Below are 14,261 nucleotides of genomic sequence, written 5' to 3'. Positions count from 1 at the left end.
TTCAGTGATGAGTGAGATCTCTTCTATCTGTCATAAAAGCTGGTTCAGACATTTCTGGTCCCCAGAGGATGAATCTTTGGTGGAGATCCTCTGACTTCTATTGACATCTAGTGTCGCTAACAAGACAAAGTTTGCACTTGTCCAACATTTCATTTCATGACAGGATACTTCTAAAAGACTAGGGCAACAGCCTCGGCTTGAGATGAATGCTAAAACAGCGTGCTAATGCGATAGTTGCACGCTAACGCACTAGCTGGAGGTAACTGAGGTACAGCTGAGATGACAAAGTGCAGCTTTGACTGATGAAAGCAGAGCTGAGCCATGAAATGTCCTACAACGGCCACCATACAGAGGATAAATATTCTTGTTTGGGGGAACAGCGTGATTAACTCTTGCGCCATCCTTGGGACAAACTTTTTTTCATCCATCAAACAATGCTGTTTCCTGGGTCTGAGACTTGTCAGTTTGAGGATTGAATCAGAAAAATAAATTCACATTATTTCATGACAAACTGTCTTTAAAGAGTAACTTAACAGCAGGCTGAAAAGCGGGGCTTCATCTCTGGCTGAATGTTTGGAGGTGGTTTCACTTGTGACATCACAGCGTCCTGGAGTACACCCGTACTTCACTGCAGCAAGGTGAGAAGTTGAACCACTGGAGGTCAACAAAACGCAGATCTTCAGGGGGTATTAAGGTAACGCTAAAGTAACGCTAAACATGACTGTAAAATAACGTTGAAACTATACATTATTTCAAAGCAGAAAATCCCAGATGGGGCCTGACGCTCGGACTGAAATACCTGTAAACAAACACAATGAACTGAAGTTTGTTATAAACAGCCTGCCACATAGTGTTCAGCAGTAACCGGTTTGGCATGGAAGTGCACAGTTTTCAAAATAAAAAGAAAGAACAGAAAAACCTGGAAAGTTTACAAAGGCAACGAAAAACACTCGGCACATCTATAACTGCAGTAATCAATACTTTACTATAAAAACTGATCAAATTACATTCAACTGGACACAAACGTGGTAGGATAGGGTGATGACGTCCCTCTCTGGATGTGTAAATAAGTAACTCTGCAAACACATTTGCCATGTGAACTTTATGGTGACGTCAGGTGTTTACAGCATTGTGTTCTGCTGCCCCCAAGAGGCCAAAATCTGTCAATGCAGCTTTAACTACAATCAATACTGCATTTTCTTACATCTCAGTGTCATCAGTCATGATTGCAGTCTCTGCTGCAGTAGAGTACGACCCCTCAGTGCTTGTTCACTGCTGCTCTGTCGCTGTCCAGGAAATGTAAATGCATAGTGGATCTAAACAGCAGTCTTCTTGTGGCTCTCTAACACCGCTCCCCCTGAATACACTTCACAGTAATCCCTCCACCATCTGACACACAAGCAGCCCATGTACATCACCCCATCCATCACCTTTTCTCTATTAAAGCTGTGATCATGTGAGACATTGATCACCTGCCACATTTGGGATATCAGCATTTGATGTTTTACCTGACAGAAGTATAAACCTTCCTGATGGGCCATCACAGATCATAATGCTCATCGTTTCTGATTTATGGACGGTGCAGCCAAGCAGGGCTAAAAACAAGTCCAAAAAAAAAAAAAGGAAAAAAAAGACCTTCCTTTGTTCTTTTTTCTCTCCTCCTCTCCTCCTCCTCCTTCCATCCTTTCATCCCTCTCTCTCTGGCACAGTGTGGGTGTTCAGTGGAGTTCGTATAAAAGGCGTTGGGTTTCTGGGCTCCAAATGCTGCTACATGATGATTCGCGGCTCTGGGACAGACTCGTTGATGGATTTGTGAGGGAGGACGTTGGCACCGTTCAGGTAAAGCTCATCGTTCACGATCACGTCCTCTCCCAACACCGTCACATTCTCCATACGAACCTGACGACACAGAGGAACCGGAGAGGAGTCATCATCCCCCCCAAGACGACGATGGTAACACAGAAACGCTCTTTAGCCCAACAATTCAGACAAACGATCTACTCACCCACTGACCAACCGAGGAGCTCCAGCCCACAATGCAGCTCTCCAGCCAGGAGTGCGATCGCACCCGCGCTCCCTTCAGCACCGTGCAGCGTTTTATCCTCACCCCGTCCTCCACAACCACGCCGGCGCCGATGGTGACGTTCGGGCCGATGGTGCAGTTCTCCCCAATCTGCGCCGTCGGGTCCTGCGGGGGGAAAGCAGGAATGGAGGATTATTAATGAGCGCGGTTCTTTATTTGACATGAAGCACCAACGAGCTGAACTCACCACCAGAACGTTGCCTAAGAAACCAGGTCCCGTGCGCAGCCTCTCAGGAGCCTGTTGTCGTAGCGACTGGAGGTACATACACATCCCTGTCAGGAAGTCTTTAGGCTGACCGATGTCCATCCAGAAACCTGCAGACAGACGGACAGTATGCACAGATTGAGACATCTGAAGGCAGCTTAGAGGAACTAGAAGGTCCGGCCTGATGAACGCTTTCTTTGTGCCGTGATGAGCATGAGGGAAACAAAGCCACTAGGACCTGGACTGGAGTCTGTGACTCGGACCGGTCCGCCTGCCCGGACTACAGGACGGGAGGGAGGTTTGACTGCTCTGCTACTGTGCGTTGTTTGACTGCTTCAGACAAAGCTGATGGATCCCAGAGAGGGATGAGGATCTAGAGATGCACCGATTCCAGGTTCCTTGTAGGGCTTTTGATCACATTTGGTTCCGTTCTACTATTATTTCTATCTGAATAATAAAATGGATAAAAGACGTCATGTTTGGTTGGTATCGGTGCTTCTCTACAGACGATTCCTCTCCAGGACTACACGAGTTCGGCTGTGAAGAAAAACCCAAACACTTACGTCTGGTGGAGCTGTGAGCTGCGAGACCAGAGCAAGCACACAGGTCAGCTTTCAAAGATAAATCCCATCATAATGTCACCACATCACAACAACATTTCAGGTACACTCGCTTTCAATTTGACCTCCAAAGAAAGTGTTTTCGATCATCTGGGTACCCTGTGGGTTTGCAGTAGTAGGAACAGTTACCCTGTAGCTCCATGGCGTACAGCTGACCCTCCTCTGCCATGACAGGAAATATCTCTTTCTCTATGGATGTTGGTCTCAGCTGTGGGCGCGCACACAAACACACACACATACACACACACACACACACACACACACACACACACACACACACACACACACACACACACACACACACACACACACACATAACATAATTAAATGATACTGCTACATATCAACATGTAGAATTGGTGAACAGCAAAGAGTCCACTGAGAAGCACCTTCTGTGCAGTTTTATGGCTAAACGCCTTCTGCACATTTACTTGTTAACTCATCAAAAACCTGTGAGTGTGTGTGTGTGTGTGTGTGTGTGTGTGTGTGTGTGTGTGTGTGTGCGTGTGTTACCTGGATCCTGCTAAGCATGCTGGGATTGAAGATGTAGATGCCAGCGTTGATCTTGTTGGAGACAAAGACTTGCGGTTTCTCCACAAAGCGATGTATCCTGCCGCTGTCCGCCTCAAACACCACCACACCGTACTTAGAGGGCTCCTCCACCCGCGTTACCTAAACACACACACACACACACACACACACACACACACACACACACACACACACACACACACACACACACACACACACACACACACACACACACACACACACACACACACACACACACACACACACACACACAAAATGATACACACAAACATATGATGGAAGAAAAGATGGCAGAGATTGAGATTAGAAGCTTCCACATATAAGATTTTGCATTTCCAATTTTAATTTGGGAATTTACGTTTCTTTTTTTCTATTTTCTATTTCAGGAGTTTAAATTAAAATTTCCAGTTTCTAACTGCCATTTCACAATACCCACCAGTCTATTTCCTATTTCTTAGAATAACTTAGTTATGGCCTTAATAATTTGCCACTTTATCTTTTGATTATCCATCTTCTGGATAAAACTGTCCTCCGCTGTCTTTGGTCACCAACTCTCTGAATCGTTTGCTGGTGGACAAACAGTTTCTCACCACCTGACGACCAAAGATTTCACCTGATTCTCTCTCAGCATTCAGCTTTCATACAGGCTGAGGCTCAGAATCAGTCGTCAGCCTGCAGTGAACACATTCCCTCAGGACAAACACTTTGCACTGTCTGTCTCTCTCACCACGATGGTTCCCTCCTTGCCGTGGTTGTGGTGGAACTGCAGCAGGTCTTTGAAGGGAAAATCACAGATGACGTCCGAGTTGAGGACGAAGAACGGCTCGTTGTCGGTGTTCAGCAGCTCTCGAGCCAAAGCCAGGGGCCCCGCTGCACAAACACACACATTCATTTCTCACTGATTGCTAATTTCTATTAATTCTGTCTTTTAACGTTTACTTTAGTGTGTTACGGAGGCAGTTTCCTGTCAGTCTGCAGTGAAGGACACTCACCAGTTCCCAGAGGCTCCTTCTCATGAGACAGAGAGATACGAATCCCCAGCTGAGGACAAAGCACAGAGACATTCAGGAAACTGAACACTGAGCACAATAATCAGTTCTGTGATACTTAAATAATACTCTAAGTACGTCAGACTATAAAAATGTTGAGTATCATAAAAATCCTTTAACTTTGGACAGATGACACCGACACAAAGTGGTGAACCTTGCGCCATCCTCGCTCAACTGAGCCTTTCCAGAATGCCCCTTTCATACCCAATCATGGTACTATCACCTGTTACCAATGAGCCTGTTTACCTGTGGAATGATCCAAACAGGTGTTTTTGGAGTGTTCCTCATCGTTCCCAGTCTTTAGTTGCTCCTGTCCTAACTCCTCTGCAGCCACGTCTCTTTTTCCAGCCCCTTCAGGGTAGTTCTCCACTTCTCCACCAGATGCCCTCAGACTTTTCTCTCCTTTCCTCGTCACCTGACTGCCTCACCCAACCACACACCTGCTCTCACTTCCCTCTGCTCTGAAGCTTCCTGGACTTCCAGAAACTCATTCCATCATCAGCCACTCACCACGTGACTGGTTTACTTCCTTTGTTCCTCCCCAGCTTAAGTCAGAACCATGAACATTATCTCTCGACTCTTCAGCCTCTGAACTTTCATGCTGATTATCTGTTCCCTGCATCGAGAACGTATTTTGCCTCCCTGACTTCCGTCTTTGCCTCTTTTTGAACTTTGGAGTCCTGCCTGCTCCTTATTGGATTTGTTTGCTTATGTTGGACTACCTTCTGATTATGACTCTTGCCTACCTGTCAATGAAGCCCTTAGAGAAGCAGAAACTGTCCATACAGGAAAGAGATGTTGTTTAAAATGTTAAGTCATTTCACGCTTTTGAGACAAAAATGAAATTCTATCCACCTCTCTCGTAATGTGGTGGAGGCAGAGGTCAGTAAAGAAAAACTACCTGCTGGGTTTTTGTTTTTTTTGGGGTGATTTATGTGAACTGACCCTGTGGAAAGGGGATGGTTTGACCCCCTGCTCTGGTCCTGTACACCATTAACACATCCAGTGTGTGCTGTGTGTGCATGAGTATTGTTGCACGTACTCGCTGCTCCTGGACTCTCATCTCTCTCTCCAGCAGCTCTGACATGTAGCTCACCGCCAGAATCACATGATCCACCCCAGCCTGCACACACACACACACACACACACACACACAGAACATCAGCAGTGAAATTAAAGCCCTTGAAGCAGACGCGAGCCGCCGGGTTCACGCTCACTGAACCACCTCCTCCCTACCTTGACCAGCGCCTCCACCTGGTGCAGCAGGATGGGTTTGTTGCAGAAGTCCACCAGCGGTTTAGGGACGCTCAGGGTGAGCGGTCGCAGCCGCGTCCCGTAGCCCCCCACCAGGATCAAAGCCTTCATGCCTCTGCCGTTAGCAACCGGGACCACAGCTCATCAACAATGAGACAGCGAGCAGCCTGAACATGAGAGAGGAGAATCACAACGACTGACGAAAGGTTTCCAAAGCAGTCACAGTCTGCGATTGATTATCAGCTTCAAGTTTCTTTCAAATCAAGCTGATTTTTATGTCTGGACTCCTGCTCGCTGCCCCTAGAGGCTCACACGTTAATTACAACCTGCAGGACAGAATAAACAGGGGTTTCATTTCAGTATTTGTTCAAACTCATCAGCAGTTAGGGTTCATGAACTGAAAAAATAAGATTTTCAGTTATGTTGGTATTTATAAATGTCACTTTCCAATGCTTTGTATTTCCATATAACACCTCAGTATTTGGCTTGTGTTTATTCTCCTGGCAGGTGTATCTGTCCAGGCTAGCAGCAAAGCTAAATAGGACAGGTTTGTCCAGATGACGACGTTAGTGGACGTTTGGTCTTTTCTTCACAGAGCATGAGAATTATGTTTCTCCGCTTATTTATTTGAGTGTTTCCTTTAATCAATAGTTAACCACTCAGTATGCTGCGAGAAAAGTTCATATTTTGGCCTGAGAGAGGCGCTACTGAGATCCCCTAAACAAAGCTGGACACCAGAAATAACTGCTCGCTGGTCAGTCGCATCACTGTGTGGGTCAGAGACAGATTTAAAGGTTGTAAACCCTGAGGCCTGAACTTCACTGTGTGATGACAGAAAGAGGAGACTGACCGTGGTTTCAGAGCCGGTTTAAAGGTTTGCTTCTGTATAACTTGGACGTTTCCTCACAAGAACTCCAGCTATTAGTTAAATAAACAAACAGGCGATCCAATGAAAGACACAAACCGTGAGCGCCTAATGAACCGGTTGTTCATCCTGTTGAACAGGTTGTTGGTCATAGTATTGTGTTCTGTCGATGCCCCCGATGGAGCTACTAACGTTTACTATATCTCTAAGAATATGGCCTCAGATCACAAGAGTTCATTCATTCAGAAGTCTGGCTCTAATCTCATATTACTGCACTCGTCTTATTATAGTTTCTGTAACGTTAGAGGGTCGACAAATCAGAAACATATACAGGGGATAAAACAAGGGCACACAGAGTCACAAACACAGATTAGGTGCTATTTCCAGCAGCTAACTTAGCCATCTTAGCAACACAGTGACAGAGTATCGTTATTTTTCTCTAACATAAATTTACGACAGTTTATGTTTGTGAGCACGATTAAGTCTAGATTGCAAGTTATGGGCCCCGAGATAAAATCAGAGTGTGCTCATGTTTTGAACTCTGACACAAATAAACTTACAGTGATTGTAGCTAACTCACGTTAGCTAGGCTAGCTAACTTACTGCTGACTTAATTTACAGCCCTTAACTACAAGGTGCCTGCTAACTAGGTCGCTTTAGCTTCTGTCTTCCGTCTGTGTGGAATTGAATAAAAAGGATGAAAACTTACAGGGATTTGTTTGCCAAAAGTCTCCGGAAGATTTCTGAATCACTGAAACTCTGATAATGACACGTAGGATCGTTCAAATCCGTATTCATTGTTTGATTTCCTGTCCAGCCGAACGGCGTCAAGTCGGATAACATGGCACACATGGTATCCGGTATATAGTTCAAAATAAAAGAACTTTCCGAGTCGCTCAATTTATCTTTTATTTCATGGTGTGGTTGTGGTTCTGCAGCCTGCCAGTCAAGTAAAAACAAAACAAAAAATTGTCTGAACAGTATTGCCAAAATCTTTTCAAAGATTATTGGCGTCAAAAACAATGTGAATTCTAACCCAGCATATCATAAATCCGTGAGCATATAAACGATTACCTAGCTGACCATATCTTACGTTATGGTTGGGTAGGTCATTGACTATTGTGCTCAGTCGCAGTATCCCAAATGTCTCACTGTTTTTCCTCAGCTGGGGATTCGTATCTATCTGTCTCATGGGAAGGATCCTCTCCGGACTGACTCTGGTCGACCTGCCTGTGATCTCCCGTGTTTTTTTTTGTTTGTTTGTTTTGGGGTTTTTTTGATCAGGAATAAAGACTATTGATTGGTTTGGTCCTCTCACAGACATCTACAAGCTTGATGGCTGTGGTCTGCGGTGTGTCCGAGTGAAACTTTTAACACAGAAGACATATGACAATGACAAAGGCTTGTCTTGGACAAAAACAAAGTAAAACAAATAAACAACAACAACAACAACAACAACAACAACGACAACAACGACAACAACAACAAACAGACATTTGATATCACCCACAACCAGAAAATGGCAATTAAAATATGCAACAAAACACAGCAAAATTAGAGAATTGGAATTAGCACAGTTAGAGTCACCCAGGGAAAGAGTGACTGGCTTTCTAAGTCCAATGTCAACCTCTTATACACAATATCATGCTTATTAGAAAGTAGAGAAATTAAAAAAAAAGAGAGAATTCGTGTTAATGCTTTTATTTTAAAGGTTGAATCCCTCAGTTTCCAGTCTAGCTTGCTAACTCCACTGAACTTGACGGTCTATCTTCCACTGCTGTCACTGACTTGGGGATGGTCCAGTCCTCTTTAGCGTTAACTGAAAACACAAATCTTCCTAAATTTTACAAAAATAACGCGATACATATTTTATTCTTTCATAAATTAGATTCTCTTGATAAAAAAATAAGCCAAATCGTCACGACCGTCCCACCTATTCCCTAACCTTTATTCAAACTTTTTCTGCGCCCCTAACGGTGGACACAATGGTATGTCTCAAACACCCGCTCCCGCCTCTCTACCACTTCTGACCAATCATAGAAAAACAGCGTGGCGATCGTAAGCGGACGCACCGCACTCTGTGACTTCATTTACATACCGTGAACAATACAGACTAAAATCACATGACAGTCAGTGATTTAACTAACAGTTTGTTTACTTACTTCCGGTTTTCCATCCGCGTTAGCATCCTTGTTGGGGGTATTACCGTATCCATGGAGACATTCAGCCGTCTCGTGAGGCATTAACGTTCCATTGGAAGCATCAGAATTCAAATCTGGGGCATTACCTCAAAATGTCGATTTATGTTACATTTTCTATTTAAATTTTGACTTCATATCTCATATACATATATATAAAAGCACCTTGTAAAATGCAGTTTTATTTTTTGTAATTTCTAACTTCTGTGATGGTACACAACTAATAGTTTAAATAGTTGTGGTGGTCTACCAGATTATGAGATGTGCATAAAGTAAATATTTTGACAATAAATCAACCCAAACAGCTCACCCTTTTCATGGAGCTATTGATATTCATGAGATATTCATGCTGCCTTTTAGTGCTGTAAATATAAATAAAATAAATATCAGAATTAAAAAGAGTGCAGAGAAATGAGTCAAGAATCTGACTAATGTCATGCATAGACTCAAACTTTATTTAAAAACCCAAAAGATCCACTGAGCAAATTGTTTGGCAAAAATAATAATAATAAATATTACTTTATTAAAATGCTGATATTTATTTATTAACCATGTCATGATAACAGCAGTTTTAGAGGGTGACACAGAACCAGCAGAGCTCCCATTACCTCTGTTGGTAACATGAGGTCACACAGGTGATAATCATCAACCCAGCAGGACGCAGTAATGCAACTTATCTGTCTGTCAGGAGTTTGTAATCCCAACAATGAATGTCAGTGATTGGACTTGATGAATTATTGTATGGTTAATAATACAATTTGAACTTAATCACAACATTTCAGTCATGTGAGAGTCTCTGCTCGTCCATGTTTCTGTAGTCTTTCACTCATTTCCAGTAAACCTGCAGAAACAATGTTTCTATGCCCGGATTTCATTCGAGTCCAAAGAAATCCACAGTCATGTTCTTTGCAGGACAAACCGACGGCCCAGCTCTCCAATGTCTTCATGTCCAGGTGGATTGGGGTCGGAGGTCAGGGGTTCCACCGCAGGTCACAGATCAGGGCGATGTGGTCGGAGGGGTGAGCCACGCTGGGCAGAGCCTTGTAGGTGGTGACCTCCTGATGGCTGGGCAGAGGGATCACCTGCTCCACCTACACAAACACACAGCTGCACGTTAGCTTCTTGTTCAGGTAATGGCATCGACTCCTTCTGCTCGATTCTCAGTCTATTGTGCACTGCAGGTTTCATGCGTCCACATCACACTTGTGTCGACCACAATTTGTCTTCCAAAATCTGTTTTAGGCTTACATCACAATTTGTTTAAACCTGCAATAACTGATTTTTTTGTCCACTTCAGCTGCCTATTTCCACATTCAGATGCTCCACCATATTCACCAGCTCGTCTGTAACAGTCTATCTGCCGCTCAGTGCTGAATATGTGGTGTACTGTAGTAGCAGTAGTAACACTGGAGGCAGCAGCAGAGCCAATATTTGTAGTATCAGTACCTGCATGCTGTCCGGCTGTATGAAGATGTAGTCCAGGCAGCCATGAAACCCTCCCACATAGTTGGTGTAGGCCGGCTGGCTGCAGGCGCTCAGCAGCGGAGGGAAGCTGGAGAGCAGCTCCATACTGCAGGACTCCTCCGGCCCCGAGCTGCTCCAGTCTGCATGCTGCTGAGGAACCGAAGCCTCAGTGACCAGCTGGAACACACCTGCAGAAGGAAGGAGAGAAAAATCCAGGAAGTGTATTTCTTTAATCAACTGTGAATGACAGATGAAGTGAAGGCTGTGGAGTTACCTGAGTCAGGGGAGGAGTTGAAGTCCCCACAAAAGACCAGAGGGGCTCCAGGTGCGACCTCGCTGATCACGCGGCTCAGGTGTTGCAGAGCCACGCCCATCTGCACCAAGCGAATGTTTCCTCCTTCACAGGAAATGAATTCAGCGTTCAGGAATGTGTTCTTGCACAGGTTTCAGGGCACAGATTGTCACTCTGTTCTCTTAGAACAGGGACTCAGGTGGGTTCACACACAGGAATGAGATGTTCTACCTTTAGGGTGCCAGTACAGGTGAGTGTTGGCCACACAGACCTTCCTGCCCGGTTTATTCAGGTCCTCAAGCACACTGACCTGCAGAGGAATGAGTCAGGAAAGACACTGGGACCACTACATTTGTGAATATGTTGGCTAATGATTATTTTGTCTTTTTATTGTTATAATTAGCTTAAGAAATGTACGCAGTTTCCCAGTTTCCCACAGCCGTTAGAGGTGTGAGTCTGAGCCCTCTGCTGAGTGACTATGAGTTCATGCAGCGGGTGAACAGCAGTACCTGCAGGATGGTGGACCTCTGCAGTATCTTGTCCTTCAGAGCACTGTCAGCGGAAACCCTCTGCAGCAGCTCTGAGTGGATGGGGTCAGAGGTCAACGCCTCGTGCAGCACGATGTCATGACTGCTAAGCAGCTGAAACCTGGACCTATAGAGACGACACAACGTCATTTTTAAATGACCTCACTTAATCCTGGGTTTCAAAAGTTGAACATCACATCAACACATCTTGTGCTGTGAAAAGAAAGACGGGTCTGATAGCATCATTGACTTAAACGGCAGGTATTAAAGAGCGTTTGCTGACTGGTCCAATAGCCCAGAACAGGACTGCATCAGACAACACCGACAACAACAACACGTTGTCTTCAGATTCTGGCTGCTGGCAGACCTGACCTGCGGTAGAAAGTGGAGAGTCCTTCGTGCTGCTTCTCTTTGATCCGGAAAACACCGTCCAGACCGAAGGCATCCAGAGCTGGAGTCAGACTGTCAGTGAACACCCCTAAAAGTCCAGAGAACACAGAGGAAGTGAGAGAGCGGACTATCCTCCAGATGAGCTTACTTACTGAATGTTGAACAAAAAACACCACAAAACAGACAATTAACATATTTACTGCTACCAAGAGGAAGTTGTGGTCTGTAATTGTTTTGTTGATTGTTTTTCTCATTGCAGAACATAACAGACCAAACATGCTTCACACATGAGATGTTTGAAGCTGCACAGGTTGTTTAAAGTCAACTTGCAGATATAACAACTCGACAAATGACGAGTCTTTTATAACAGAAAGCAGCCAACACGAACAGTTAATCTGTCACATTGTTGTTAATTTTCTGAGAATCGTCGTCTCTACTCTACCTTTGTCGACCTCCTGCAGACAGATGATGTCGGCGTTGTATCCGGCCAGCTCCTTCTTGATCAGGTTCTGCCTGTAGTCCAGCTGCAGGGCGTAGGGGGCACAGTACGGGTAAAGCACATTCTTGGACAGTTCTGTCTGGGCGTAGACGTCAGCGAGGATGTTGTACGACACCACCCTCACAACCGGCCACTCTGCCTCTTTCACAGTGTACGCGTGTCGGTTGTCAAATGTGCACACGCCTGGTCCGGCCTCGACGGCCACCACAGAGACCAGCTCCTTGGCCGGGCCACTGCGGCTGCCATCTTTAGGCATGCAGCGCAGTTTGAGCCTGCAGCCGATGTCCTGATTGGAAGGGACGTAGACTCTCTCGCGTCCTACCTCTGTCCAACTGTCGTCCTGACCTGGATCTTCTCCGGCAGCTTCGGGGCTAGGACGAGAACAACGAGAAAGATGAGGACAAAAGCGTTGGCTGTCTCATAACTTCTTTAACTGAATGACATTTAGTTTTGTCTTCTCGACAGATGCACAGTTCTACTTTCTCAGTGTACAAAACATGTCTAATATTATATTACTTTCACCCTCTGATGACCTGGAGGAAGTTATCAACTCGTGACACTTTTTATGATCAATGACTGCTTTACTGTGATTTATCTCTTAAGTAAACACCACCTTGGATTAAAGCCTGGCCACTGCTGGGTTTCTGAGGCAGATACCTGTATTGATATTTTTTAACGGACATATTTAAATGGACACATAAACAAATATTCTTTATATGGATCCTTTAAATGTGGTTGTTAAAAGCTGTGACATGGCCCGTATCAGCGGTCTTTGGTCAGTGTAATTACCTTGATTTTGGGGCGCTTTCTTTAAACCACCTGAACTCGCAGTCTTGGAGGTTCCCAAACTCCACTTTCAGACTGGGGCAGACGGGGAATCCGGCCAGCAGGGACACCGGCAGCTCGGCGGTGGTGAAGGTTGGAGCGTTCACCTGCACCGAAAACTTCACGTCTCCCACCTGCAGCACGGCTCCGTCCCGCCACGCCTCCGAGTTCAGCACCGTGTCGGCCACCTCGTCGCCGCCGAAGTACAGCTTCACCACCACGGAGGGCTCCGGGGTCTCGCACGGCTGCTGGCCCCTGTTCTTCTTCGACTTCTTGGCCTTGCCTTGACCCTTGCTGCTGTTGTTGGAGATCCGGGCCAGGGCCTTGCCCACGGCTTCGTCCTGGTCCCGCAGCATGTGCCTGTGGCTGCCGTCCAGACAGAAGGAGATGGTGAGTTTGGGCTCCCCGGGGATGCACCTCACTACGGCCGGCTCCATCGTCCCGAGGAGGCGGCGGACTCTGGTCAAAGCTCCCGGTGAAGAGAAGAGCAGGCGGCGTGGAAGCAGCGTGAGAGCAGCGGAGAGGTGGTTAAACATGAAGTCCCCGGCGGCAGGAAGGAGACAACGGGACTAAACTGCACTGACATTAAACCACACAGGGAGCGTCGACGGAAGCCAGGATGGTCCTCTTCCTGTTGTGGATCCGTCTGACCGCTACGCCGGTTAGACAAAATGTTAACCACAAAGTTAACCCGAAGATCTCAAGCTGTCTGATTTTAAACGAAACAACACAAACGATTCAGAAATCAAGCTGCTTCTCCTTCTTCGCGCTGTAAGCGATATTACGTTTTACGTATTACGTTTAATGTAACTTCGTCATGTTTGACCATGATGAATCCTGAACAAGGTAACCTGTGACTGAATGAACTTTAACCTGACTTCCTAAACTAAGGCACTGTTGCCCACCGGGAAGATCTGACCTTTGGCTGATGAGAGAGCTGAGGCTGGCAGGAGGCTAACTTCTGTTTCTTCTTTTTTGAGATTTTACGGCAGCTACCATCTTCTGGTTAAGATGCTAACTGTCAGAAGCTACCGACCACAGCTGGAGGACTGACCGAGGCAAAATTACAAACCAGCCTTCGTTTTATCTACTCAGCTCTCAGCATTAGAAGTGTGATAGTACCATATGCATTGCTCATTTCCTCGTTGTAAGAGTGGGATATAAATTGCCAAGTAACGTTACATATTCACAACTGTTGGTAAATTCGCTGTCAGTACTGTGCGTGAAGTCAGTGTGAGCCTCTTCTTCTGCAATAGAATGTGAACGCTTCTGCGCGTTCACTGCCACCTACCGGACAGAAGTGCAATTACACCAATCACTTGTTACATGGAGACCAACACCTTTCATCATTCCATGATTTTAATATGGGTCAATTTTATTCATCACTAGCAAAGCTAGTGTGTGATTGGCCAGTTAGCCTCCGCAAACAGATTTAGGA

The 14,261-nt window shown here is 45.6% G+C and overlaps 2 protein-coding genes across 2 annotated transcripts; both read right to left on the bottom strand.

The window, feature by feature from the left end:
* Positions 1–1,658: 1,658 nt before the first annotated feature.
* Positions 1,659–7,451, bottom strand: gmppb (GDP-mannose pyrophosphorylase B). Its single transcript, XM_070958984.1, has 10 exons — positions 7,338–7,451; positions 5,746–5,930; positions 5,552–5,632; positions 4,453–4,501; positions 4,188–4,330; positions 3,422–3,580; positions 3,038–3,116; positions 2,271–2,398; positions 2,006–2,188; positions 1,659–1,899 (listed from the first exon to the last, which is right to left on the bottom strand). Exons 2-10 carry the CDS (start codon positions 5,872–5,874, stop codon positions 1,768–1,770), a joined length of 1,083 nt encoding a protein of 360 aa, XP_070815085.1. The 5' UTR covers positions 5,875–5,930; positions 7,338–7,451; the 3' UTR covers positions 1,659–1,767.
* A 1,809-nt stretch (positions 7,452–9,260) lies between these two features.
* pde12 (phosphodiesterase 12) lies at positions 9,261–14,105 on the bottom strand. The gene is made up of 8 exons (XM_070958983.1): positions 12,788–14,105; positions 11,942–12,369; positions 11,482–11,587; positions 11,092–11,236; positions 10,814–10,892; positions 10,565–10,687; positions 10,273–10,478; positions 9,261–9,917 (listed from the first exon to the last, which is right to left on the bottom strand). The coding sequence occupies exons 1-8, from the start codon at positions 13,357–13,359 to the stop codon at positions 9,798–9,800; spliced, it is 1,779 nt and encodes a 592-aa protein (XP_070815084.1). The 5' UTR covers positions 13,360–14,105; the 3' UTR covers positions 9,261–9,797.
* Between the last annotated feature and the right edge of the window lie 156 nt (positions 14,106–14,261).

This window comes from Chaetodon trifascialis, chromosome 3 (assembly GCF_039877785.1).
Source record: "Chaetodon trifascialis isolate fChaTrf1 chromosome 3, fChaTrf1.hap1, whole genome shotgun sequence".
NCBI classification, from domain to species: domain Eukaryota; kingdom Metazoa; phylum Chordata; class Actinopteri; order Chaetodontiformes; family Chaetodontidae; genus Chaetodon; species Chaetodon trifascialis.
This window is presented reverse-complemented; position numbering and strand designations above follow the sequence as displayed.